Raw genomic sequence first — 27,527 nt, forward strand, 5'->3', positions numbered from 1 at the left:
TGAGGTTTGATGGTCCTGTATGCATCTGTATGCAAGATATGGTCCGGACAAGAAAAGTTAACAGACGGATATATGGACTGACCGAATGACCGACCGACAATGCCATACCCATTACAGACAGACATATAAAAATGTAGTGGGTTTCCTCTCTAAGACTAAATTTCTAATTACCAAATGTTTGACATCCAATAGTCAATGATTAATAAATCAATGTGCTCTAGAGGTGTCATTGGGCAAAACAAACTTCTCATATAATAATCTGGAATCAGTTATAAATAGAACTATTGGGTAATAAGATTACTTTAACAATTCCATGAGCTTCATTAAAAGTCAAGACAATAAACAAAATGCTAGTAGCATGCCAAAATGCAGTAAAATTAATCTGTATGTTATAAATAACCACCAAATGTATACTCACTGCCGTTACATTATTTATTCAACAACAACAGAATCAATAAGGTTTTTATTCTGTTATGGAAACCTTAATATCAACAGTAACTTAGTTACGATAAAACAGCTACAAACCTAAAGAATCTGACGAACACCTCGGAACTAGATAGCAGTGAAAATGGTTATGTTTCAGTGGCATACATAAGTCATGGGGGGGGGGGGGGGGGGGGGAGAGAGAGAGGGATGTAGACCAGTGGTAATGTGCAAGCCTGTGTGGTCAGTCTAGGACCGATCTCAGTCGGTGGGCCTATTTGACTATTTCTCGTTCCAGCCAGTAGTCTGTAACTGGTTACCAGAGGCCATGGTATGTGCTACATGTATGTCTATGGGATGGTGCCTATATATAAAAGATCCCTTACTACTAATGGAAAATTGTAGTGGGTTCCTTATATAAGACTGAATATTATAATTACTAAATTTTTGACATCCAATTTAGCTGATGATTAACAAATCAATGTGCTCAAGTGGTGTTGTTAAACAAAACAAACTTTAACTTTTAACTATCAATTAATTTTTCTTTTCTTACCTTTGATTGACACCCAACAGCTCATCATGTATTTTTCGTGCTGGGGTGTCATTAAACATTCACTGATTCTAAGATGTTTTCTATAAATTCAAAACTTTAAAATGTATATTAATGAAGACAAAAGATATTGCATGGTCATAAAATAACAATAAAATATATTGAAAAATGGGTAACTATATTCTTAAATATCCATGCCTAAGACTTAATTTATATCAAATTATGGATGACAAACATTGTGCAGCATACAGCACATGTATGGAAATACAATTAAGTCAATACAAGAACTTTTGATATGACCTGTATTCAAGAAGTTACAGACCAATTATATCAGTCACCGATATAGCAACCTAGAAGAAAAAAAAAAGTCTCCATTTATTAAATGCCTACGCTATAGAGTCAGGCAAACAATGTTATTGTAAAACATTGGGAAATGTGCCAAAATCAAGTCCTCTTTGTGCTGTCAGTTTCGTACATTAATCAATATTATTAATGTTAATTTTATGTGCCCATGTCATGACAGCTACATGTAAAGCCTAACCTTTGATAGTGATCAGCAACAAAAGTACCGGCATGGACTAGCCTAAAGAACATATTGGTCACAACTTAGGAAGATATCCAATATAAATTACAATAAAGTTTTAACTTGACAATTAAAGGCAATGTAGTCTGTGGTATGTCAGTCGACCAGTAGATCTACATGTATGCATATATCAATAAATAAATAACGGTGGTACAAACTTTAATAAGAAGCTGGGTTTTATTTCTTAAATTTTACTTGATGCCCATGGCTTTGACTTTGGGAATTTTAGCGTTGTTTTAGAAAAAAATGGGAATTTTTAGTTTCATTTAAAAGAAATCTGATTAATTAGCTACGTTAGACTTTAAAAGAGTACCGGGTAATACGTACTACATATATACTTGTGATTTACTCTAATTAATATATCTATTTTGTGTTATGGGTGAGGGAAGGGTGTTAGTGAAGTGATATGTATTGTTTTCAAAATATATCTTAAATTTATATAATAAAAAAGGAATTAAATGCAGATTGGGAATATTTTAGTCCAGAAACATACATGTACATGTACATGTAGGTGGTAAATTGAACTCTGAGTAGAAAAGAAATAGGAAATAAAATATTTGTTTAATTGCATAGAGCTATATATATCTCTGTGACTCGCCAAATTTGCCAACTGCTAATTTTAAAAACAACTGGCAAATTCCATTTTAATTTGGTGAAATAATTACATATGATTGATATTGTGTTAAAAAATAACTGAGTTTCTGCAGTTTGTGAGGTTTAATAGATAATATTTGGCAAAATGTTCTATCCACTCAAAAGTTTCCCTGTATTAATATCAAATATTAATAAATTTATGTATATTTTGATTTACTCACCAAAAATGCTTATTTTTAAAATGTACAAAGCATGTGCATATAGAATACATTGTGTCTTGTATTTGGTATGGTGGTGCTGGGGTCAATCATTACGGTTATTTTAACACTTCGTGCAATAAATTTAGGACTTCATTTACATGCATGGCCATGACGGATTACGAAAAAAAAAAAAATGGGTTACTTGATTATAATTATGATCATAAATAAAATGTTACACTTGTACATGTACATGTACACATAATTAAATTTCATTACAGTAATTTCAATTTAACATCACCACGTTAGTCAAGCTATAGCAATAAGCTTGTTCACTTCTTGATGTTTAGTACCAAAACAATTATTTAAAATAAAATATGAACTTTTAATGTTATTGTTAGTAAGTATGTTTCAAATTTATTTATAAGTATTGTCTGCTACCGGTATTTCTTTTACATTCATCTGGGTATGAAAACAAAATGGTTTAACTGAAGATTCACACAGTTAATTTGCAGATGCTTTTTTCCTGTTCATAACCCAATAAATGTAAGTGTTGTGTTGTTTATTTTGTGCTATATTCTGGAATATATTCCACTAAAAACATAAAAACGTTTCCTCATCTAGTATGATGCATATTGGTTTTCCCATGATCATGTGATACGCAATATAGTAACCATGCAGAACACCAGTTTTGTTCTCCATGCATGGCAAGTTGTTGACAATTTAACAGAAAACTACTTCTATATGAATAATAAATGTATTATTTTTTATACATACATGTACATGTTCAATTTTTTATTCACCAACTGTATGCAACATCCAATAAATATAATGTACCATATACATTGATGCAAACATCCACATGTAGTATGTTCAAGCAGATTTGTTCTGTGAACAACAGTACAAACAGCCAAATTTTAGATTCTGCCTTCATGCACCATAAAGAACTTTTACATTAATTACCAGTGTCAAATTAAGCTTCTGCAAGCATGCATTAATAAAACTTTAGAGTCTAGACTCGACTTTAACAGGGAACATTTTGTTCAGTATCACATCACGATTCACCATGCAGCTTTTAGAGATCACTAAACAATTAAAAAACAACAATAGTAATTGCAAATCAATTTTCTCTTGACTAGAAACGTCACTGATCAAAATTTTAAAAGCAAAATGTTCCCTGTTTAATAACATGTTTACGATTTTTATGACATTGTAACGCCATACAAATTAATAAAATAAATGAGACTGATGGTGACCATTTTGAAATTCAAAATGGTGGCTACCAGAGGGAGTTAATTTTTTGTGTCCTGTTTTAAAATTGATCCCACCATGTCATAGAACACCTAGCTGTGCCAATTTAATATGTTTCATACTTTCCTGAAAAGTGAAGAATTTACTGAAAAGTTGGGCCTTATAGTTGCTGGACTGAATTGGACATGACATGACATTATTACAGATCTGAGTCTAGACTGTAACGGTTTATGAGCACAGACTCTGGTGTGTCCTAAAAATTGATGTGGTGCCCTCCCAATGCCAATGCCGAAATGCAGTGAATATCGACCCCTGGATCCTCCCCCCCCCAAAAAAAAATCAATTTGTCCAAATTCATTTTAGCATAAAGTTGTACCTATATAATGTGTACATGTACATGTAAGTTGATGGTAGAAAAAAGCTAATAAAGCCGAAAATATTTTGAACCATATATTGTCTAAAAACAAGATTCAGTTCCTTTAACTAGAAATCATGACAAATTATTTTTAAAAAGTCACACATGCATGCAGTACATATAAAAAGTCAGGTTCCTTTCCCCATGTTTTATTTATGGAAAAGGTATGTACAAGGAAGATTCAAGTGGTTGAGTAAACAAGTTACTTCAGCCAAGATATCACACGTCACTGAACGTCTACATCAAAACACAACTCTTTGATTAGCTGTATATAAAGAAAGCTTTCAGAAGTGAAATGCATGCTTCAAAACGATGAAACAACCTGGGAAGTGCTCAAACAAGGCTTTAAAAGTTTTCTAAGTATAACCTAGGGAGCATTTTGTTTTTAAAATCTTCATTAGCGATATTTTTATAGTCATGCAATTGAAAATTGATTAGCAACTACTGTTTAATGTTTTAAAACAAGCATAGTATGCAAATTGCTATGCTATACTGAACAAAATGTTCTTTGTAACCACACATCCCTACTTTTTAAAGGTACACATACGTGATGTCCAAATTCAAGGAAGTCATTAATACATGTATATACATGAATGTAGGTATTACTAGCCTGTGATTTTTCACTTGCCGTCTATTCAGTGTTGGAATGTAACTTTAAAATGTTGTGAACTAGCTATAACAGGGAAGTTATAACACATTTTATAGTTTGTTATCAAATTAACAAGACCATAAATTATTATTGTAAATTATATAACCACCACTAAAACATGAGTTTTTTCTTGTTGGTACATGTATTACATATATATGTACTTGTTCAAGTCCAACATAACTTTCATTAAAGATTACTTCTGTATCTGCTGTTAGTTTGAGTATGTCTTTTTTTTCAGTTTCATGATATATGTATTGATATTACAGTTGTATATATATTGTATATTATACTATAATTTTTATTTTGGAAAGATACACATTTTTCTAAAACTGATGGTTACCTGATCAGTGTTTCTGCAAGAAAGACATGTTTGGGTATGGCTGATCAGTGTTTCTGCCAGAAAGACATGTTTGGGTATGGCGCTATGGAACTGAATGAAATCAGTCAGCAGGGGGTATGGAGGGCCTCCCCCAGAAAGACATGTTTGGGTATGGCGCTATGGAATTGAATGAAATCAGTCAGCAGGGGGTATGGAGGGCCTCCCCCAGAAAGACATGTTTGGGTATGGCACTATGGAACTGAATGAAATCAGTCAGCAGGGGGTATGGAGGGCCTCCCCCAGAAAGACATGTTTGGGTATGGCGCTATGGAATTGAATGAAATCAGTCAGCAGGGGGTATGGAGGGCCTCCCCCAGAAAGACATGTTTGGGTATGGCGCTATGGAACTGAATGAAATCAGTCAGCAGGGGGTATGGAGGGCCTCCCCCAGAAAGACATGTTTGGGTATGGCGCTATGGAACTGAATGAAATCAGTCAGCAGGGGGTATGGAGGGCCTCCCCCAGAAAGACATGTTTGGGTATGGCGCTATGGAATTGAATGAAATCAGTCAGCAGGGGGTATGGAGGGCCTCCCCCAGAAAGACATGTTTGGGTATGGCGCTATGGAATTGAATGAAATCAGTCAGCAGGGGGTATGAGGGGCCTCCCCCAGAAAGACATTTTTGGGTACGGCGCTATGAAATTGAATGAAATCAGTCAGCAGGGGGTATGGGGGCCTTCCCCAGAAAGAAAATGGGTTACATTTAGGGTTAGGGTTAAGAAAATCATACAGTAATGATAAGAGTAATTAATTTTGTTAAAACAAAAAAACAAATCTGCCAATGACCATTTTTGCCATATTCATAGCTGCTGTTAATAAACCTCTGGTAAATGGGCAACTGCTAATTTCCAACCCTGTTATTTAATAAATGTTTACTATGTATAAAAATGACAAAGAATAAATGCTTCCTGGCCTAATTTTGTATATTTAGGCCCACTGGAATGATATCTGGAGTGGTTGGGGGGTAAGTACAACCTCTAGTTGGGGATCAAAGCCACAAACCATATTTCAACCTTTATATATACATGTATAGAGAGAGAGTTGCATTTTTTTTTTTTTTACATATTTGTCCTTTGTCCTACACCCCAATTACTACAGGCCTGGCAAGTTGATAACCCTGTTATATATGTTTGAAAAGTTTGTTCCTGATTGTTTAATTTTAGCTACCCTTCTCTTTGTTCAGTTGCAGACATTGGCCAACAGGTCATTATAGGCAACTACCAGCAGTGTTTCAATATTACATGTACCAGCAGTGTTTCAGTATTACCAGCAGTGTTTCAGTATTACCAGCAGTGTTTCAATATTACCAGCAGTATTAATTCATCGACATTTAAAGTGCATCCATATGGCATTTTCAAACTTGTATTTATTCACTTTGATACTTAAAAAACCGGCCTCGGTGGCGTCGTGGCAGGCCATCGGTCTACAGGCTGGTAGGTACTGGGTTCGGATCCCAGTCGAGGCATGGGATTTTTAATCCAGATACCGACTCCAAACCCTGAGTGAGTGCTCCGCAAGGCTCAATGGGTAGGTGTAAACCACTTGCACCGACCAGTGATCCATAACTGGTTCAACAAAGGCCATGGTTTGTGCTATCCTGCCTGTGGGAAGCACAAATAAAAGATCCCTTGCTGCTAATCGGAAGAGTAGCCCACGTAGTGGCGACAGCGGGTTTCCTCTCAAAATCTGTGTGGTCCTTAACCATATGTCTGACGCCATATAACCGTAAATAAAATGTGTTGAGTGTGTCGTTAAATAAAACATTCCTTTCTTTTTCTTGATACTTCAAAGTTCAATTTCACAATTAAATGACATCAAAGTGGAGATTATAATGTAAACACTTCCAGATTGCATAATCATTATACTAGCTCTGCAGGGACAGGGCCCTATTCCTAGAGACAGCACTGATGGGATCTTACTTTAGACACATCCTAAAACAGTGTTCTACTAATTTTTTTAATTAATGTTTGCTGCTTATGATCAACCTCAAGGAATGTTGTGAGGTTTTATGACTGTTGAACACAGAGCTCTACAAACACTCCACTCAACAAAGAATAAACCACTCCTGTAAAATAAGACTAGCAAAGCACAAATCTTATGATGGTCAAATTTGAAATTGGATTTCTTAAGTTATTTTTTGCAGAAAAAAGTATTTAAAAAAGTATTTCCATGTGAAGGAACAGTACTGTATTAAAAAAGTATAAAAAGTAGTATTTCCAAGAAAACAATATAATACTTTTTAAAAAGTATAAAGTGGCAGCACTGTTACAGGTATGTTCGCCCTCAGACAGTGTCGAGGGAAGCGTAACCTACACATGCGTGCACTCCTTAAGACAGCATGAGAGGGGATCTTAACTTACAGGTATGTTCGCCCTCAGACAGCGTCGAGGGAAGCGTAACCTACACATGCGTGCACTCCTTAAGACAGCATGAGAGGGGATCTTAACTTACAGGTGTATTCTTCCCCAAGACAGTGTCGAGGGGATCTTAACTTACAGGTATGTTCGCCCTCAGACAGCGTCGAGGGAAGCGTAACCTACACATGCGTGCACTCCTTAAGACAGCATGAGAGGGGATCTTAACTTACAGGTATGTTCGCCCTCAGACAGCGTCGAGGGAAGCGTAACCTACACATGCGTGCACTCCTTAAGACAGCATGAGAGGGGATCTTAACTTACAGGTGTATTCTTCCCCAAGACAGTGTCGAGGGGATCTTAACTTACAGGTATGTTCGCCCTCAGACAGCGTCGAGGGAAGCGTAACCTACACATACATGCACTCCTTAAGACAGCATGAGAGGGGATCTTAACTTACAGGTATGTTCGCCCTCAGATAGCGCTGAGGGAAGCGTAACCTACACATGCGTGCACTCCTTAAGACAGCATGAGAGGGGATCTTAACTTACAGGTGTATTCTTCCCAAGACAGTGTCGAGGGGATCTTAACTTACAGGTGCGTTCTCCCTCAGACAGCGTCGAGGGAAGCGTAACCTACACATGGGTGCACTCCTTAAGACAGCATGAGAGGGGATCTTAACTTACAGGTATGTTCACCCTCAGACAGCGTCAAGGGAAGCGTAACCTACACATGCCTGCACTCCTTAAGACAGCATGAGAGGGGATCTTAACTTACAGGTGTATTCTTCCCAAGACAGTGTCGAGGGGATCTTAACTTACAGGTGCGTTCTCCCTGAGACAGCATCGAGGGAAGCGTAACCTACACATGCGTGCACTCCTTAAGACAGCATGAGAGGGGATCTTAACTTACAGGTATGTTCACCCTCAGACAGCGTCGAGGGAAGCGTAACCTACACATGCGTGCACTCCTTAAGACAGCATGAGAGGGGATCTTAACTTACAGGTGCGTTCTACCTCAGACAGCATCGAGGGAAGCGTAACCTACACACTCCCTAAGACAGTGTCGAGGGGATCTTAACTTACAGGTGCGTTCTCCCTCAGACAGCATCGAAGGAGGTGTAACCTACACACTCCCTAAGACAGTGTCGAGGGGATCTTAACTTACAGGTGCGTTCTCCCTCAGACAGCATTGAGAGAAGCATAACCTACAGACTCCCTAAGACAGTGTCGAGGGGATCTTACCTTACAGGTGTATTCTCCCTAAGACAGCATTGAGGGAAGCGAAACCTACACACACCCTTAACACAGTGTCGAGGGAATCTTAATTTACAGGTGCGTTCTCCTTCAGTCAAAGGAAGTGTAACCTACACTACACACTCCTGGAGACATCGTCAATGGGATAATAATCCATAGGTATGTGTAGACTTTCATCAGATCCCAAAACCATATATAGTTTTTTAAGAATGATGTCATGTTTAAATATTAGTAGATGTGTATATAGTGTAGTTTATAAATTTAGTTTATTCATTGAGTATATAAATGTATTTGTTTATTAGTAGTTAATACATTATTTACAGAAAGTGTCTGTGTTGGCTGTTTATAAACAAAACATTGCTTTATTTTCCTATCAACCAGCTATAGTATAACTGTATAGGTAGACTGATCTGTGTAAGTACTTGTAATGGCAGGTGAACTAAAGTTCAACACAGTTAAGCTAACACTTGAGTGAGGTAACATCCCAAAACACACTGCCTTCATTATTGACACAAAACAACACAGAAGGGAACCATACACGGAACAGAAAAAGAACCCAATCAGTTGAATGGAGGTGGTTCGATCCTGCGATGCAAGCACTTCAAGTGAGCACTCACCTGACTGAGCTAAATCCCGCCCCCTTGTAAACGAATAACAATAAGAATACCTACCAACAGACCACGGTTCGAGATCCGCTTTTCCGTATTTGATGCCTTTGAATCCTTCAAACCCAGCACAGACGTACGACTGCCCATCAGTCATGTCCTCAATGTTCGTGATCCTCCGCCCCTCGACGGGAGTGAAGATCTGTCGCACTCCGTACGGCAAGTTGAGGTTGTTGGGCAGCTTTCCCGTCAGGTCGTTGAGAAGGTCGTTGAAGTTGAAGTATCTGTTTGGAGTGATGTACATCTTCTTCCCTTTGAAGTAGCGGTCCCCGTTCACGAAGAATTTCACTTTTCTCGATCGACGTAGATCTTTGTAGCGATCATCGGTGATGTCCTTGTGAGCCTGAGAGACAGAGGCATTGGCGTACCGCCGGTTAGTTGGGCTGCTACCAATGGGTGGTATCGGTTGTGGACTAGAGACAGACATCACTGGCAATGTTTAGAGATGTGTCAAACCAAGGCAAAGTAGTTCACCATTTTAACACTGACGTGATGCCTCTTTCTTCACCTGTAAAACATTGTTTAGTATTAGTTCACCATTTTAACACTGACGTGATGGCTCTTTCTTCACATGTAAAACATTGTTTAGTATTAGAGATGTGTCAAACCAAGGCAAAGTAGTTCACCATTTTAACACTGACGTGATGGCTCTTTCTTCACCTGTAAAACATTGTTTAGTATTAGAGATGTGTCAAACCAAGGCAAAGTAGTTCACCATTTCACCTGAAAAACATTGTTTAAAAATGGGTCAACCCAAGTCAAAGTAGTTGTCATTTTAACATCGAAGTGAAAACTGATTTAAAAAAGGGGGGGGGGGGGGGGGAACCCCACTATTTAAATTAGAACTGAATATACATTCAGTTGTATGTTGAGGAATAACAGTTTCTGGCACGTCAAGTCCTTTTGTAGATGGTTTTTCTGACACAAGTCTCAAGAAAATCAATCAGTCTTATAATTTTAGTACAATTATTATAAAATCCACTGCATTTTATTTTTGTACCATGATGTCATGACCCTGCTCACAGCTGATATATATATATTATGTCACTAAAAGGAATTCATGCAGCGTTACATATTACATGACATCAGGTACTACTTTTGCTTAGAGAATGATGTATTCAACAGGTAGCAATGGCCGTCTATCTCTTAAACGACAAGACCAAGTCACCAATGAAAAGGGCACATTACCGTCTAGGCGACGTGTGCTAGACTGTTTTTCTAGTACAGCTTTCTGGCACCTTTCTGCTGGCTGACTGAACTAGAAAAATGTGTGTGGTGTATTATAATAATGGATGTGTTGATCAAACTCAATGTAATTCACCAATTTGCTGATGGGATATGGCTCTTTTTTCCCCCACCTAAAACCAGGAAGAAACACACTAATTCAATTAATATAATTGAACATACATACTGTTACATAACATATTTATTAGGATGCGTCCGAAAGTGTGAATATCGCTAATAATTTCAACAACAAATTATCTCAGGCCCACTTGCATGATAATAATATTAAACTTAGCTCAATTTTCTTTAATGCTTTAGACTTTTAATTAATATACATGCACGTACATGTATTTAGTTTGTAGAAAGTAAAGTAAAGTTTGTTTTGTTTAACGACACAACTAGTGCACATTGAATAATTAATCACTGGCTGTTGGCCGTATCAAATATTTGGTAATTGTTTTACAGTGATCACATACAGTCTTAGAGAGTACCCCCCCCCCCCCCCCTCCACACACACACACACACACACCAGCATGCACTATTAGCAGGGTTGAAAATTAGCAGTCGCCCGTGGCGATCTTTATTGGCTCAAGGCGACTAAGAATTTAACAAAGGTAGTCCATTGGGCAACCATCGATTTTAGGGTCTGGCGAGTATGGTACCAGTTGAAAAAGAAAGACATTGAAACTGAATCGAATGTGACAAAACACACCGCATCTGTGTTGGCATGAACTACAGATCTGGCAGCAGAAGACATAGAACATGCTTTATATTTTGACAGTGTCTGACTCAGCTTTTGTGGTTTTGGGCAAGGTCTTTCTAAAAATAGAGCTCAAAATGTATTGAAGACATGTACACTGCATGTATTTTTAAAATCTGGACTGGATACATCATAATTATCTAGTAGAGCTACTATTTGATAATTATTGTTATTCAATATAATGGTAAAAAGGAATCATATTTAATTAGCTTACATTATTCTGAATGAGATTTAATCTGTATAATTTAATGGTAATTTATAAAGAAACATTTTTATTTATACTGGATTTCTTTTTTCAAAAAAATGTTATTTGAGTTGGTATGGGTTTAAAACTTAAGAACATGTTTTTATATTAATTTTAACTATTCATTATGAAGTTACATGCCAATTCATCAGTTTTCTTTTGAAGCACAATTTACGTACTAATACACATGTATATGGTGAGCACATGGTTATTATTCAACAAAGAACATTCTAGTTTTGATTTTGGCTGTGCAGGTAAATTTCAATATGATAATTGGAGGGCTAGTTGAATTTGAGAAGGGCCAGTAAGATTTTTTTTCAACTGACCCTGCTGGCGACCATAATTTTCATGTTAATTTTCAAGCCTGTATTAGGTGTGTAGAGAAAGGACAGGCTTGAACCTACAAGCTGGAGCAGAAGACACCCACTCCAGAAAAATATGGAAACATGCCTTTTTTTCAGTTAAAGTTTGTTTTATTGAACAACACCACTAGAGCACATTGATTTGTTAATCACTGGCTATTGGCCTTTGATATACCAGTCGTGGTGCACTGGCTTGAACAAGAAATAGCCCAATGGGCCCACCGACAGGGATCGATTTACCACTGGGCTATGTCCTGCCCACTTTTAGTTTAAAAGTGTTATTTCAGTCTAGCTGGCCACATGATGTGACATCTCAAGTGAGTATAGGCAATTAAGCCTTGACTGGGGGTGTAGATATATAATCTTCAGAACTGGCAGCTGGTGGCAGTGTCCCCGCGCCCTTACCCCCCAGGTCCTCCAACTTCTGATGCCTATATATATATGACACATGCTCTAACACTGAGCTACATTTCAAGTAGTAAACATTCCATGAGCATCTTGCTAAATATAAACATCATCTTTGTGTTCCAGTCTGGAATAAACCGTGGATATTGATTTCTTCAACTGCCAGCTCGGGACTATGTAACAATTAGACACACAGATCAATATGTATCAACCGGTGTCAACTTAGAAAGGATTTCAGATTGCTTCAAAATGAATGTCACGGCACTCATTCTTTCATTTTCATATAAATATTAAATTTCTGTTACATTCATTACAATTTAACATCTTCTCACTGGTCCAGCCGTAGCAAGGGAGTTTGTTAATTTCTCGATGAACGTAAAAATAGCGTTGTTGGGGAATGTCATATCTGATGAGGTCACTTTATATTGGTAGTTAAAGTTGTCTTACTGAGCATTATTGTTTAAGAACCAAAAAATAATTCAAAATAAAACATGAACTTTTAGTGTTATTATTGAAAGTATGTTTCAAATTTAATTGTCTGTTATTTCTTTTACGTTCATCTGTGTATGAACAACAAAAAATCTGCAAACGTCTGTGAAAACAGCTTTGTTGATTTAGTTTGCAGATGATTTTTTTAATTCATATCCTGATGAACATAAAACTAAAAGAAATAACAGACAATCCTTAATTATACTTATTTCTATGCTTATATCTAATTAAGGTTCAAGTACACTAACCTGGGCACACACACATCTCAGCTGTCTTTGCTGTCTGTCCAGGACGGTGGGTTATAGTGGTTAGTGACAAATTTTAATCACAAGACAATGTTTTTTTACGTCACTGTGTTTGTTTCAGCGCTAAACCTACCATTAGTGACATCACACCACTGTCGTTCTGCTAGTTAACGAGTCTACCGCTGACATTCAACCCACATTCTGACATTGTTTACAACTGTCGCAAATGAAAAGAATGATAACGGACGATAAAAAGAATATCCCTCTCATGTCTTGTAATATCATAATTTATCAGCACTCGTTGATAAAAGTATAAAATCCTCGGCAAGCCTCGGATTTCATACTTTTATCAACTCGTACTGATAAATTATGATATCACAAGACACTGAGGGAGTATCCTCTATATCTTCTCCAAAAGAGGTCAAAAAAGATTTTGACACAGGTCGATTTTCGTGGGTCGGTCGTGTTAGGACAAACAAACCTAATTTTTATTTTCACCTGGTAGCTTTTAAGTTAGTCCTAGCACACAAAAAGTATATTTTCATATTTATTATAGGATAAAAGCTACAAAAATCGCTCATTTGAATATCGTTGCCCATTAATCTTTTCATTTGTAACTACTGAAGAAAATCGTTCGTGTAAACACTAAAACCACACAAACGACATATTGGTTGTCTAAAAAATTCTAATTTTATTACCTGTAATTCGAGTATGCTTATTTCGGGCATACTTATTTTGTGCACAAAGTTTGTTGCCTTGAGTTTGATGTGATCTAAAACCCTACTGCTACTAATCAAGTTTTAAATCTTACACCTGCAGAGATATCAAAGCATGAGTGTACATTGTGTATATAGTCAAATCAAACGGAAATGTTTTATCACAAGTACTCATCGGAATACCATATAATCTCGAACACTGTCGGGTTCCTTAACACTGTTCGCAAATTGAATATGGGCCAAATGAATACAGATATATATATATATATATAGATATATATAGATATATATAGATATATATATATATATATATATATATATATATATATATATATATATATATATATATATATATGTATATGCATAAGCGCCATACCCATAAACACTGGCTGGTACATGTGTATATTGAAAATGAAAACTCCCTCATACACACACAGTTAAAGATACTACTAGACAATTAATATATGTACAATATTTCATGACCAGTTTTGAAGTATAGTACTCTGGACACATTACTGGGTGTACGGAACTGTGCCTATTTTAATATTCCCAGAAAACTGCATTGTGGGGGATAAAAAATATAAAAAATTAAACTCCCTGATATTATAACAATTAAAAGACACTACCATGCAGACAACTAGATTAATATGCTACTAATGGAAAGATGTAGTGGGTTTCCTCTCTAAGACTATATGTCAAAATTACCAAATGTTTGACATCCAAAAGACGAAGAATAATAAATCAATGTGCTCTAGTGGTGTTGTTAAACAAAACAAACTTTAAACTTTATCTTGTAATGGTAATGGAGTAGTGCTATGAAAATACTACTGGATGGACAGAGGGTGCCTGTTTTAATATTCTCCGTAAATTGCATTATACAGGTTTAAAAAACAAATCCATAACACATCTACATGTATTTTACACGTGCCAATAGGCACCAAACAACCTTCCATATAGTTATCTAATGTATTTGACAAATGCATTAAAACATATATAATGTATGTTTGTGTTATTAATATATTAATTAATATGTTTGTTTGATAAAAGTTAATGAGGGTCAAGTGCTATACAATGTGACTCCCTGACCCTTGAAGTCAGACGGAAGCACAGACAGGACAACTTAGGAACTAATTATTCTGAACTATACATACATGCGTTTTGTTCTACCTGATCGAAACTACTTGTTTTCTTTGACATGATCAGCCCTGAATGGAGAACACTAGTTTTTCCAAACTAATTACACATGTACATGTACTAAATGCTAGCTTCTTAACACATGAAACCCATGAGAACCTTCAGTGAAGATGTTAATTTACTGCTACGTTAAACTCATTATTACTGTCTGGTGTTCGACATTTATAAGCAAAATAAGGTGACCTAGCTGATGCTCTTTCTCCAGAAATGGTGCTAGCTATAGGCATAATTAAAGCTACATGTAGGATTCGATGCACACGATTACAGCAAGCTTATACATGGTTTGCTAAATACAGCATGCTTATACACAGTATTTGGCTTCTTACATTTCATATACCCATATATTGTAAGCAAATGTGGGTTCTATTTAGGGATTGTCTGGGGTTTTTTTTTACATTCATCGGGGTATGAACAAAAATCCCATCCACATCACCGAAAAATTTTGACATATTAATCACTAATACGTACATACACTACAGGAAGAAAAAAAGTAGTTTGTTTTATTTAACGACGCCACTAGAGCACATTGATTTTTTATCTTATCATCGGCTATTGGACGTCAAACATATGGTCATTCTGACACTGTTTTTTAGAGGAAACCCGCTGTTGCCACATAGGCTACTCTTTTACAACAGGCAGCAAGGGATCTTTTATTTGCAGGATAGCACAAACCATGGCCTTTGTTGAACCAGTTATGGATCACTGGTCGGTGCAAGTGGTTTACACCTACCCATTAAGCCTTGCAGAGTACTCACTCAGGGTTTGGAGTCGGTATCTGGATTGCCTCGACTGGGATCCCATGCCTCGACTGGGATCTGAACCCAGTACCTACCAGCCTGTAGACCGATGGCCTAACCATGACGCCACCGAGGCTGGTCACTACATGAAGAAACCTGTCAGCAACTAGGTATTAAATTAACAAGAACATTATTGAAAGGGGGTGCTTGTTTTTTTTTTCCAGTAGTGTGTATTAGTGATTAATATATATGTCGAAATATTTTTTATCCAGGAGCACGAAAATGATCAAAGTAAAGGTATTTAACGTCAAACCTAAGATTGTTGTTCTATTAGAGCAGGAATCTTTCACTACCATTTAGTAGGAACAGATTGCTTGCACGGTTTTGATATACATTATTCTCTGATGGAAATGAGAACATCATGCATACAGTAATTAACTGTCCAAATGTCCATCTTGTTCTCTTACAGTCAGAGTACTCGGGCTATGGGCCACATGCATCTACTGCACCAAATTATCAGACATGGAAATTGTTTTGGATACAGGGGACGCCTACATATACAATGTATCTGTAACAATTTTAAAATGCTATAATTTACTACTGACATTAAAATTTGTTTGGCCTCACAAAATTTTAAAGTCAGGATACATAAATTATATATATAGTAATAGTCCTTTCCACAGGGAACGTCTTGTTTTCATACTTATGGATTTTGTTTTCTTTCTTAAACACTTTTACTTTTCTTCATACATATCAAACCAAACTGAAATTATTTTCAAAGTTTCGGTAGTTGCATCATTTGTGCACAACAGTACATATATTTAAAGATTTCTGACATACTTGACTTTTGCATGGGGAAAGTAAACAAATGTCTGTCATATTCACAGAAATATTCATAAATTTTTTCAAAAACAAGCAAAGAAAGGAAGATTGAACATGGCACATTTCTTAATACCTTTTTTCTATGATTTTCAAAGACTGTAATTTGAAAGAAAATTTAATTTTAAAAACTATTTTTGCTGTACTGCTATCTAGTGGTTGAAGTTACATGATTGTGACATCACAGTGTCTGATGGCAAAACTCTCTTTACTGATACTTGCAAAAAATATATGGTCTTTATATATTTTAACATAAATTATATCTTTCTGAAAGTTTGTTTATATATTTATTAAAACTCAGAATGTAGCTTATATTTTGCAACCAAACACTTTTAATATTATAACCATTCATTTGCTCAACTTATAACATGATTGCAAAACATCAGAATTGTTATTATACCCTCAAATATGCTGTGTTGGAAAATTGCATATTCGGTCTACCAATGCATACCGACAACTTAACAAATGAAAAATGTGTAATTTTAGAATTAATAAAAAATCACAAATTTTGCTACTAACTGGGGGCAGTCATCTTGCGTCCTTTTTGGAAGCCACACCCCCAACAGCTGGACAGGAAGTGATGTCAGCTCCTGTCTTATATTTCCCTACTCCGTGCATGTTTACATGTACAGTAATTTAGTAAACACATGATACAAAGAAGTAGAGCTGCACCAATTCACTCACATATTTGGTGCACTGAATACAGGCCGTATCTTCGATATATGCATTCATTACTCGGTACCCAAAGAACCGAATATGTTTGTGTGTTTGGGGTTTTTGGGGTTTTTTTATCTTTATTATTATTATCTAAGTTTAGAAAGACCACAGATTACAAGCTGTATGTAAACACAGAAGTATTTTAAGCAGTCTACTATGCAAGGTATGGTCCAGACAGGAATTTACTGTTATGTGCAGTAGACCATGAAAAGTAGGTCACAGTGATTTTTAACTCTTGGAACTCTGGCTGCAGCTTATACATGACAACTTGTTTCGCATTTATGATGGCGTCTAACATTATGTGGCATTTTTTAGATTATCGATCTTTATTATGGCATCCCATATGTTTGGAATAAAATCATTTGGCTTTGTAATGACAGATGTTGTCGGAGTTTGTATATATTTTTTTTATCAACAACACTGGGACTGTTCTCGATCAATAATGTAACACTGACTTGACATAGATGTCAGAGCCCTTCGTAACTGATAGTGGTAGGTCAAATGATGTTACAAAATGTTGAGGGAGAGAGACTGGTTGCGTAATTGTTGAAATAAAAATGTCACGTGAATGTCAATGCCCCAACCACTGTCATTTGAACTAATTGTAGACCTACATTTAACAAGTTATTCAATAAAATAATAATATGAGGGATCTAATTCAGTCAGTACTACACACCTGAGATGCTTGGGTTGTAGTTCTAATTGATACAACCTCTGCGGAACCAGTGGGATTTTCCCATCCTAACTATCCTAATCATGTTTGTTGCACTTAATTATCATAATAATGAAATTCAAGACAAGTTGATTCCTATCATGTGACATGTTTAGCTGCACGTTCATCAAACCATATGACACTGAAAAGGTACTCTGGTATCTGTAATTGTGTGCATCAAACTATCTGCATAGTACATATTGTAATTAAAAAATCAAATTGTCTGCAACAGTGTATGTCATAATTATATTTCTATAGAACTGCTCTTGAAATTTTTGAATAACTCCATTCCTGAAAGGAAAACAAATCAGACTACACTAATGAACAAAACAACATAAAATTAGAAGAAAACATTACTGGTTTATTGATTCATTTTTGTAACATACATGTATGTCTCTACATTTACATAAATTAATAAAGCTTGGTATTCACTTGCCTTAGCATTTTGATGAGTGCAATTTTTCACTCGCCTAAGCGTTTTGAGGTCTGCTATTTTTCACACGCCATGGTTTTTCAAAAGCCAAGGACTGCATCTGTATGCAAGATATGGTCAGGACAAGAAAAAGTTACCAGAGGAATGGACAGACGGACAATGTTATACCATAATACGACCCATCATAGATAGGCGTATAAAAAGGGCTGCTCCCATTATATACAATAGCCGACACATTTTTATCATTGTATTATATTAGTATATAATTAATAAGGCTTGAAATTCATTTTGTTGATTGGGAAGCAATCTTTGTAAAATGGCCGCGTCCACAATGTCGGTACAAATGTAGTAATGTTTTAAAATATTTTAAGTTCTTCAATTAAAATGTGGAAACGCATGATAAACGCAAATCAAGAATTCTGGAATATATTGGAAACAACTTTTAGAAATAAGATGGAAAGCAAAAGCTGCTTGTGAAACAGATTATTTGAAATCATTTTGTGCGTTTTGAGTGGCAATTGCTGCCTGCCAAATTCGAGCCTTGGTTAAATATATATACCGGCCTCAGTGGTGTCGTGGTAGGCCATCAGTCAACAGGCTGGAAGGTACTGGGTTCGGATCCCAGTCGAGGCATAGGATTTTTAATCCAGATACCAACTCCAAACCCTAAGTGAGTGCTCCGCAAGGCTCAATGGGTAGGTGTAAACCACTTGCATGTGGTATACTTGGGTACCACGATATCGCGGTATTTAACTATTTGAAAGAAACAGAGAAATATACTAACATGTATGAAGGTAAATATGCTTGGGTTGCAATTTTTGCTATATGCATCATGTCCATGCCATTGTGTTAACAAATAAATGCAGTTCTAACATTAAAACAGTTGATGGAAGTACGCCATAGAACTGGATTCCGTTTAAAGGGAGGTTACCACGATATCGCGGTAAATCGTAAACGTTACAATATAGTGGACCGCACGGGTCAAAAATGGTTCTTTTTGTACACACATTTGTAGTAATGTCTAGTAAACAAACTTCAACACAAGAACAAACAAAAGTCAATTTAAAATGTTTTGTTTTTCAATTGTAGTAAAATATTTACATTTTCCAATGGAAAAGTCAGTAATAATAATTATTATTATGCTACAAGACAATGTGGGCATTTTTTTAAATTGTTCATCATATTAGTAAGCTTCAACAGTTATATAATCAATATTTATCAAGTGAAACCAAGAATAGAACATATTAAAAGTTGTGTTTTGTTTAAATTGCCAATAAATATAGGCATGGCCCTTAAATGTTTCCATACTTTTCTAGAGGTCACGGGTTCTAAATATAGTAACACTGTGACAGTGTATATAACCTCGTTTTGATTGCCAATAACCAGGCGACAGTCTGATAGCTGTCAGAGCAGAATTGTATGCGTGTATGGTTAAGTACTGGGGCTATTTATAAGCATGGGGGTGTCAGTAAAATCACTCTCTCTCTGTTATTTTATGACCATGCAAACAGTAAAACTATGAATACTTATATGGAAAATTTTGACATTTCTTCAAATTTGTTTACGGGCAAAACAATGTGTTGTCTGTAATCACATTTCTAACAATAAACGTGTCACCAGGGGGAGTTGCGCGTGCTAAACCGCAAAAATGTAAATGCCGCAATGTCGTGGAACCCGCGATATCGTGAGCAAGGAGTATACCTTGTAAAGTAACAGTTTTATTTATAATACTGGATTAATTCTAAGCCAACTGATTTGTAAATTGCACACAAAGATAGTTTTTTTTTTTTTTTTTTTTAAACATTTTATTTTTTTCTTCTTATGTCAAACCAAAATGAAATTATTTAAAAAAAAGAAAAAAAAGTTTTACAAAATGATGGGATAGATGCTAGCCCGAGTACTCTGACTGTAAGAGAGCTAGACGGACATTTGGACATAAACACGCTCTCATTACAGTCAGAGACCAACCTATGTCTTTTTTTGGCAATTCCTGACTACCAAACGGTAGGCAACGAGTCCCGCTCTAATACCACAACAATCCTATGTTTGACGTCAAATACCTTTACATCAATCATTTTCGAGTTAAGTGATACACAAAAAAATCCACATATTAATCACTAATACACTTACTACAGAAAGAAACCCGACAGCACCCACATTCAGCTACGCTTCGTGACCCTCCGTCGCAACAATTGCAAAGCTCGGCGATCTATTTCGAGACGTAGACCACGTGATCGCGCACTGGGTGATTCCGCCTTGTGCAGCAGTTACAGGGGCCGTCTCATATCAAGCGAAGTTACAACATGGAAGAGTTGGCTAATGCCGTTTTGGATGAATTTGGATTTCATTACGTCATTAAACCAAAACAATTACACATTATTGACTCTATTTTGAATCTGAAGGATACATTTGGGGTGTTATCGACAGGATACGGCAAAAGTATGTGCTACGTACTGCCTCCTCTTATGAGATGACCCCTGTAACTGCTGCACAAGGCGGAATCGCCCAGTCTCGAAATAGATCGCCGAGCTTTACAAATGTTGCGACGGAGTGTCACGAAGCGTAGCTGAATGTGGGTGCTGTCGGGTTTCTTTCTGTAGTAAGTGTATTAGTGATTAATATGTGGATTTTTTTGTATCACTTAACTCGAAAATGATTGATGTAAAGGTATTTGACGTCAAACATAGGATTGTTGTGGTATTAGAGCGGGACTCGTTGCCTACCGCTTGGTAGTCAGGAATTGCCAAAAAAAGACATAGGTTGGTCTCTGACTGTAATGAGAGCGTGTTTATGTCCAAATGTCCGTCTAGCTCTCTTACAGTCAGAGTACTCGGGCTAGGATAGATGCATGCTAGTTTTTAACGCATGTGCGGTAAACTTTTCTACATAGCGGTACACTTTGCTACATAGCCTAAGCTGCCAGTTTAGTGCTCATTTCAAGTGTAGAAATACTAATAAAAAGGTAGCTATTTGGATAATAACTGTCTGTTTATAAATATAAAATTTTGCATTACAGCCGACTGCTTATAAAATAAATGGTCAACAAAACTGGTCTCTCTAATGAATACGGAACCATTAATTATGTTTTTAAAACACTAAAATGTTCCGTATTTATTTAAATTTAATGAGCTACATGAAATCATTTCCACGATATGTCCTGCTTACTGAGTTCAAAAGAAAACAATTTGGTTACTACCTTTAATCAGACTTGACGTGGGAGCACCTGTCACATTAGTGAGCAGCCGAGAAAAGCGTCCATAGTAATGACCCATAAACCCACATTTCCCGTTAACCTCAACAATAAACGTTCCGTTTAATATCAGTAATGGTGTATTTACCACTGATTGTTTTAAAAACACAATAAGAGTGAAAACAACACTCACCATCTTGTGTATTACGGTAAAAGAATGTCCACTCGAGTAAATTCCTCCAAGGTTACTACCCGCCATGTTTGTTTTTTTGACATGGGCGCGTTCGATCCTACTGTTCTGAGTCCGTTCTGCGTGCTCTATTATACGGTATTTAATATGTGCGCAGAAAGGTATAAATCATTATTATGATCGGGCCTATTAAGTGTTGTTAACTTACTTGGATATGTCATGATAAAATAATACTATTCTTAATAGATTCATCTTTACACGAGACCTTAAAGGGACAGTAAACTCAAACATGAACCTTATGTGTTGGAAAGATGTATACCCGGACCACCAACATATACTAACACTTTAAGTAAGTAATGAAAAACCACGTAATTTTAGAATTAATAAAAAAAAATCGTTATTATTCCTGCTAACTGGGGGCAGCCATTTTCTTTTGTTTTCGTCGCTGCCGGAATTCTAGCCTGGGGCGAAATGACGTCAGTTCCGACCAACTTCTGTATGCACAGTGTAAACAAACGCAGCCATTTATGACAAGGCGCTCCGCTTTCATCAACCTGACTTACAAAACAACATAAATTACTTGACAATGTAATAATATATTTAACAAAATATATTTCAATTTGCATTAACAGAACAAAATGTGGTTATAGTATTTTTCTTTCTTAAAAAAAAAAATCCAATGGAAAAAAAAGCATACTATTAAGCCTATTGGTAGGGTACGTTGGAGCAAAAACGACCACTCACGATATCCAAGTTATAACGTTCTTTTCTTTGGGACTACGTAATTGGTCAGTTGTGTGATTTTAGATGGGAAAGTTTACTTAATCAAGAGTTTTACAGACTGATTTACAATAATAAAGCATGCCGACTGATAATTCATTACCATTTTAGGGATGGCAGGTATATACCAATACCCTGTGATGTTAAAAAAAAATGCTGAATGTAAGTAATTTTGTGTCTAGAAGGCAGTAATTAATAGTTGGCTACCTACGAAATATACACCTGCCAATTAGGAATCACATTCGATTTCATTTCAACTTATTTTCGTACTTATATCCAATTAAGATTCAAGTACGCTGTCCTGGACACACATCTCAGCTATCTGGTCTGTCTGTCTAGGACAGTGGGTTAGTTGTTAGTGGTTAGTGAGAGAGAAGAGGGTGTAGTGGCCTTACACCTATCCAGTGAGTCGTTGGGTCTCGCTCTGGGTGGGAGCTGGTACGTGGCTGCGAACCCTGTACCTACCAGCCTTATGCCCGATGGCTTAATCACGATGCCACCGAGGCCGGTCAGGAATTACAGGTAGAGGCCACTGGAAACAATTAACTAAAAAAACCCACTCCGTTTATCATTTCAGTAGGTTATTGCATTGGCAAAACATTATACAGTTATTTCGACACTTTGACAATGGTGGTTTATTTTGTACTGTAAAATAATATATACTTATTGCTGGCTTACTATTATAGAACACTGCGCAAAAATCAGGTGACATGTTAAATATTACGTAACCACCGGCTCGCCAGAGGGCGTATTCACCGGGATGGTACAGAATGGCCGCGCCCGTTATATATAATAGCCGTCAAATTTAACCATTTTATTAATTAAATATAATAATATACTTGATGATATTAAGCAATAATGTGCATTATATATCGTTGAATATGCATACCAATCCAAAAGCCTTGCGCGAGCATTACTTTTGAGAGCGGGACGTAGCCCAGTGGAAAAGCGCTCGTTCGATGCGCGGTTGGTCTGGGATCGATCCCCGTCGATGGGCCCAGCCAATGCACAACGACTGGTATATCAAAGGCCGTGGTATGTACCACCCTGTCTGTGGGATGGTGCATATAAAAAATCCCTTGCTGCTAATCGATCCAGTTGCCCATGAAGTGGCGACAGCGGGTTTCCTCTCTCAATATCTGTGTGGTCCTTAACCATATGTCTGACACCAAATAAATCAAATGTGTTGAGTGCGTCGTTAAATAAAACATTTCCTTCTTCTTCTTCTTCCTTTAACTTTTATATGAGTATTTAGGCACGGCGGAAGCATGTAGACATTGGGGGGTGGGTGGGGTTCTGACAGATCAAGGGGCGCAAAGTAAAGTTTCTAGGGGGTTCGGGAGCATGCTTTCTCGTAAAAGTTTGAAAACTAGATGTCCTGAAATGCAATTTCCTGCATTCTACAAGTAAAATTCATCTTTGCCTTAAGATTTACTACCAATAATACTTTTGATATTTCGCATTATTTTATCCATTGAGAGAAACATTCGATCTTTCCGCGTGGGGAGGGAGGTCGTAAATATGATGTATGGGACAAGGCGTATTCCACCACTTTAGTTAAACATCAGTAAATTCAGACAAATAAGTTATGTGCATTGGCCATAACTCTATACAAAATTAAAATACACATTACGGGTATCTTGCTTTGGTCAAAATGGCTTACAATCATATTGTTATAATAAATAATGTCATGTTGAGATTTCATGTTGTACCTGAGATATTTGTACCAACTTGAACATCTTGACTCAACTCCAAATAGTTTGTATCCAGGACCTTAGATCAAGGGACGTAGGTGCTGCAAAGCGATGGTTTTAAGTGTGATATACTGGTCAGGCAAGCCTCCATTTTTTATTTAGTAACAAATATGAGTAATTATAGGAAAGTATGTGTTATGCGCGGGACAACCTCCTGTCATAACTTTATTTGAAGACTACATACATTTGGCATTAGTCACAACCCTTTCGCTCCATCCAGTGCACCACGGCTGGTATACCAAAGGCGGTGGTATGTGCTATGCTATCTTTGGGATGGTGCACATAAAATATCCCTTGCTACTAATGGGAAAATGTAGCGGGTTTCCTCTCTAAGACTAAAATGTTAAAATTACCAAATGTTTGACATCCATTTTTATAAACTTACGTCATATATATATATATATATATATATATATATATATATATATGTATATATGTGTGTGTGTGTGTGTGTGTGTGTGTGTGTGTGTGTGTGTGTGTGTGTGTGTGTACTCTCCCAAAAAAAGAAACGCACAATGCTTGATTTTATTAATACATATGTGATGATAAGGTTACATATAACAAGTAAACATCCTGAATATAATGTCATTTGTGATTCACACATATTGCCTTTGAAAAAAAATGCCCCCATATGCAAACAACATTATCTGTGCACGTGCGTGTGAAACATGGATATGTGTGCAATGGAAATGCAGGGTTTTCTATTACTTGTCCTCATTAGTTTGGTTACTGCACAACATCAAACACATGCCGTGATTGAGTGAAGCTCAACGAAACAATGCCATTGGCGGCGAATCCAGCTCGGCCATAGCAAGGACGTTCCATGCAAACCCAAGTACAATATCGAGATTGTGGTATCGGTTCCAGCAATATCAGGCAACACGTGACCTTCCCAGATCAAGTAGACCACGTTTCACCACTGTGGCCTGTTACATCCACAACAAAGGACCACCACGGCAACCTCTACTGCTTCCGAAATACCAGGATTGCGTAGAATATCGGCTCAGACGGTGCAGAACCAACTACGTGAGGCAGGTATTAGATCCTCATCAACATTGACCACTACAACGTCAGTGGTGTCAAGTCCACAGAGTATGGCCTCAACTGCGATGGAGAAGTGTATGGTTTTGTTGAGTCTCGTTGTTGCTTTTTTTGCTTCATCGCGCTGATTGGAAAATGTCGTGTGTACAGACGTCATTGTGAACGTTATGCTGGTAACTGCATACAGGAAGTGGACAGATTCGGTGGTGGTAGTGTGATGATGTGGGCAGCAATTTTACACACTGGCTGGATCAACCTGGTTCACGTCCAAGGCAACTTAGCGGCAAAGAGATATCGAGATGAAATTTTGCAGCCATACGTCGTTCCAGTTATGAATAACGCCAACGTTGTATTCCATCACAACAACGCAAGACCACATACAGCTAGATTAACAACAGCATACATACACACCAGCAGCATTCAGGTCCTGCTCTGGCCTGCTAGATCGCCGGATTTGAATCCCATAGAACATGTATGGGACGAGTTGGATAGACGACTAAGACCGCATCTTCCACAGTTGACACTACAGGAAAAGTGGGCCACCGTTTCATTAGGCGTAATTCATAATCTTATTGTTGCTATGGGAAGGAGATGTCAGGCAGTTCTGGACTCTTATGATGGGCACACAAGATATTGACTGCATACCGTTATGACCTTGAACCTTTAATTTTTATATGTCAAGTAATCGACAACAGTCAACTGCGAATACGTGTGTAACATATGAACATTCGTCCATCCATTAAATACATCTTTTCACTGTAAACAAAATCTACTTTAGCGTTTCTTCCTTGGGAGAGTGTATTTAATTTACAAAACTGCATTGTTGATTTATTGAATCACCATCTATATGTAAGCTGAGAGAAAGATATTCCACTATTACAATGTGTGTGTGTGTGTGTGTGTGTGTGTGTGTGTGTGTGTGTGTATATATATCACAGATGGGGCGATTACATTTCCACAAATCTACACAAATAATGAAATGATGTTATCACCATGAAGTTATGCACTTTATTTTACAACCATACCGATTTCATTCATTCAAAGACATAATGGATCATTTTGGATTATTTATTAAATTATTTCAAACATTTATAAACGTATGAATACTGCAGGGAGGGAATCAGTTTCTAAAACCAGATTTATTATTCTTAAATTTGGATTATTGACGAAAAGGTACCCATAACCATAGATATAATTATTGTATCAATGCATAACATATATACACGTATGTTGTTATATTATTGAAATAAGCCATAATTAGTAATTGCAAACTGTCTGATCACTATTACTTGGGGTTTTTTTTATTGTTTGTAGAACGTATACCATTTAATACCATCCACAAATTAAAATAAATTATTATTTTTTAAAAATCTATAAATGAAGAAATAAAGAACGAAAGAAAAGAACAAACAAGTAAATAAATAATTAAATTGATATCTGCATACATATACATGTGCACAAGTTGCTCATTGCATTTAATTGTTGACATTCTAAAAATGACTATTATTAATGAATCGATTTGCAGTCATGCTTGCATTGTGCCATATTATAAGTATCGGTGAAAATTACAAGTATCTTGGTCTGGGTGTGTTTATGTTGGTACCATTAGAAGCGCCGCGTTTCGTAGAACATCTGTTAAAATCCGCTTTCGGGAATTTTTATCAGACGTATTAATATTTAAAGCTATTTTAAAGGAAAATAAACCAAGGTTTATCGTGATAGACTACTTTCAACTGGGTCTTTGCCTAATTAGTTACGTTATTTGTGGTTGTGTCTGCGACAGGGTGAGGATGACTGCCCATGGAATCAAGCTTGATACGACTGGCTGGCTACCCGTCTGCAGTCGTAACCACTAACAAAAGAAAATAAAGTTTGCCACGGTACCAATGGTGGACTTTCACACCTGTGACAAAACGAGATATTGTCAAGCGTATCTTAGTTGAATTCAGACCCGTGATAACGCTGTATAGGCATTCAGAGGAACGCAAGTGTTTTATTATAAAAACAAACATATATATATACAAATATATATATATATATATTATTCATTTTTTTACGGCAATGAATTAGGACACAAAACTGGGGCATGGTTAAGCGCCCTTTTATATATTGCTAGCTAGAACACTGTATTCATGCAA

General features: G+C 36.7%; 1 protein-coding gene across 1 annotated transcript in view; it reads right to left on the reverse strand.

The window, feature by feature from the left end:
- Positions 1-21,894, reverse strand: part of LOC121384987 (serine/threonine-protein kinase DCLK1-like) — a 68,684-nt gene extending 46,790 nt beyond the window's left edge. Inside the window, 2 exon segments of the mRNA XM_041515499.1 lie at positions 9,324-9,825; positions 21,818-21,894. Coding sequence (XP_041371433.1) covers positions 9,324-9,744 — 421 coding nt within the window. The 5' untranslated portion in view covers positions 9,745-9,825; positions 21,818-21,894.
- Positions 21,895-27,527: the final 5,633 nt, after the last annotated feature.

The sequence above is a fragment of the Gigantopelta aegis genome, chromosome 11 (genome assembly GCF_016097555.1).
Source record: "Gigantopelta aegis isolate Gae_Host chromosome 11, Gae_host_genome, whole genome shotgun sequence".
Lineage (NCBI taxonomy): Eukaryota > Metazoa > Mollusca > Gastropoda > Neomphalida > Peltospiridae > Gigantopelta > Gigantopelta aegis.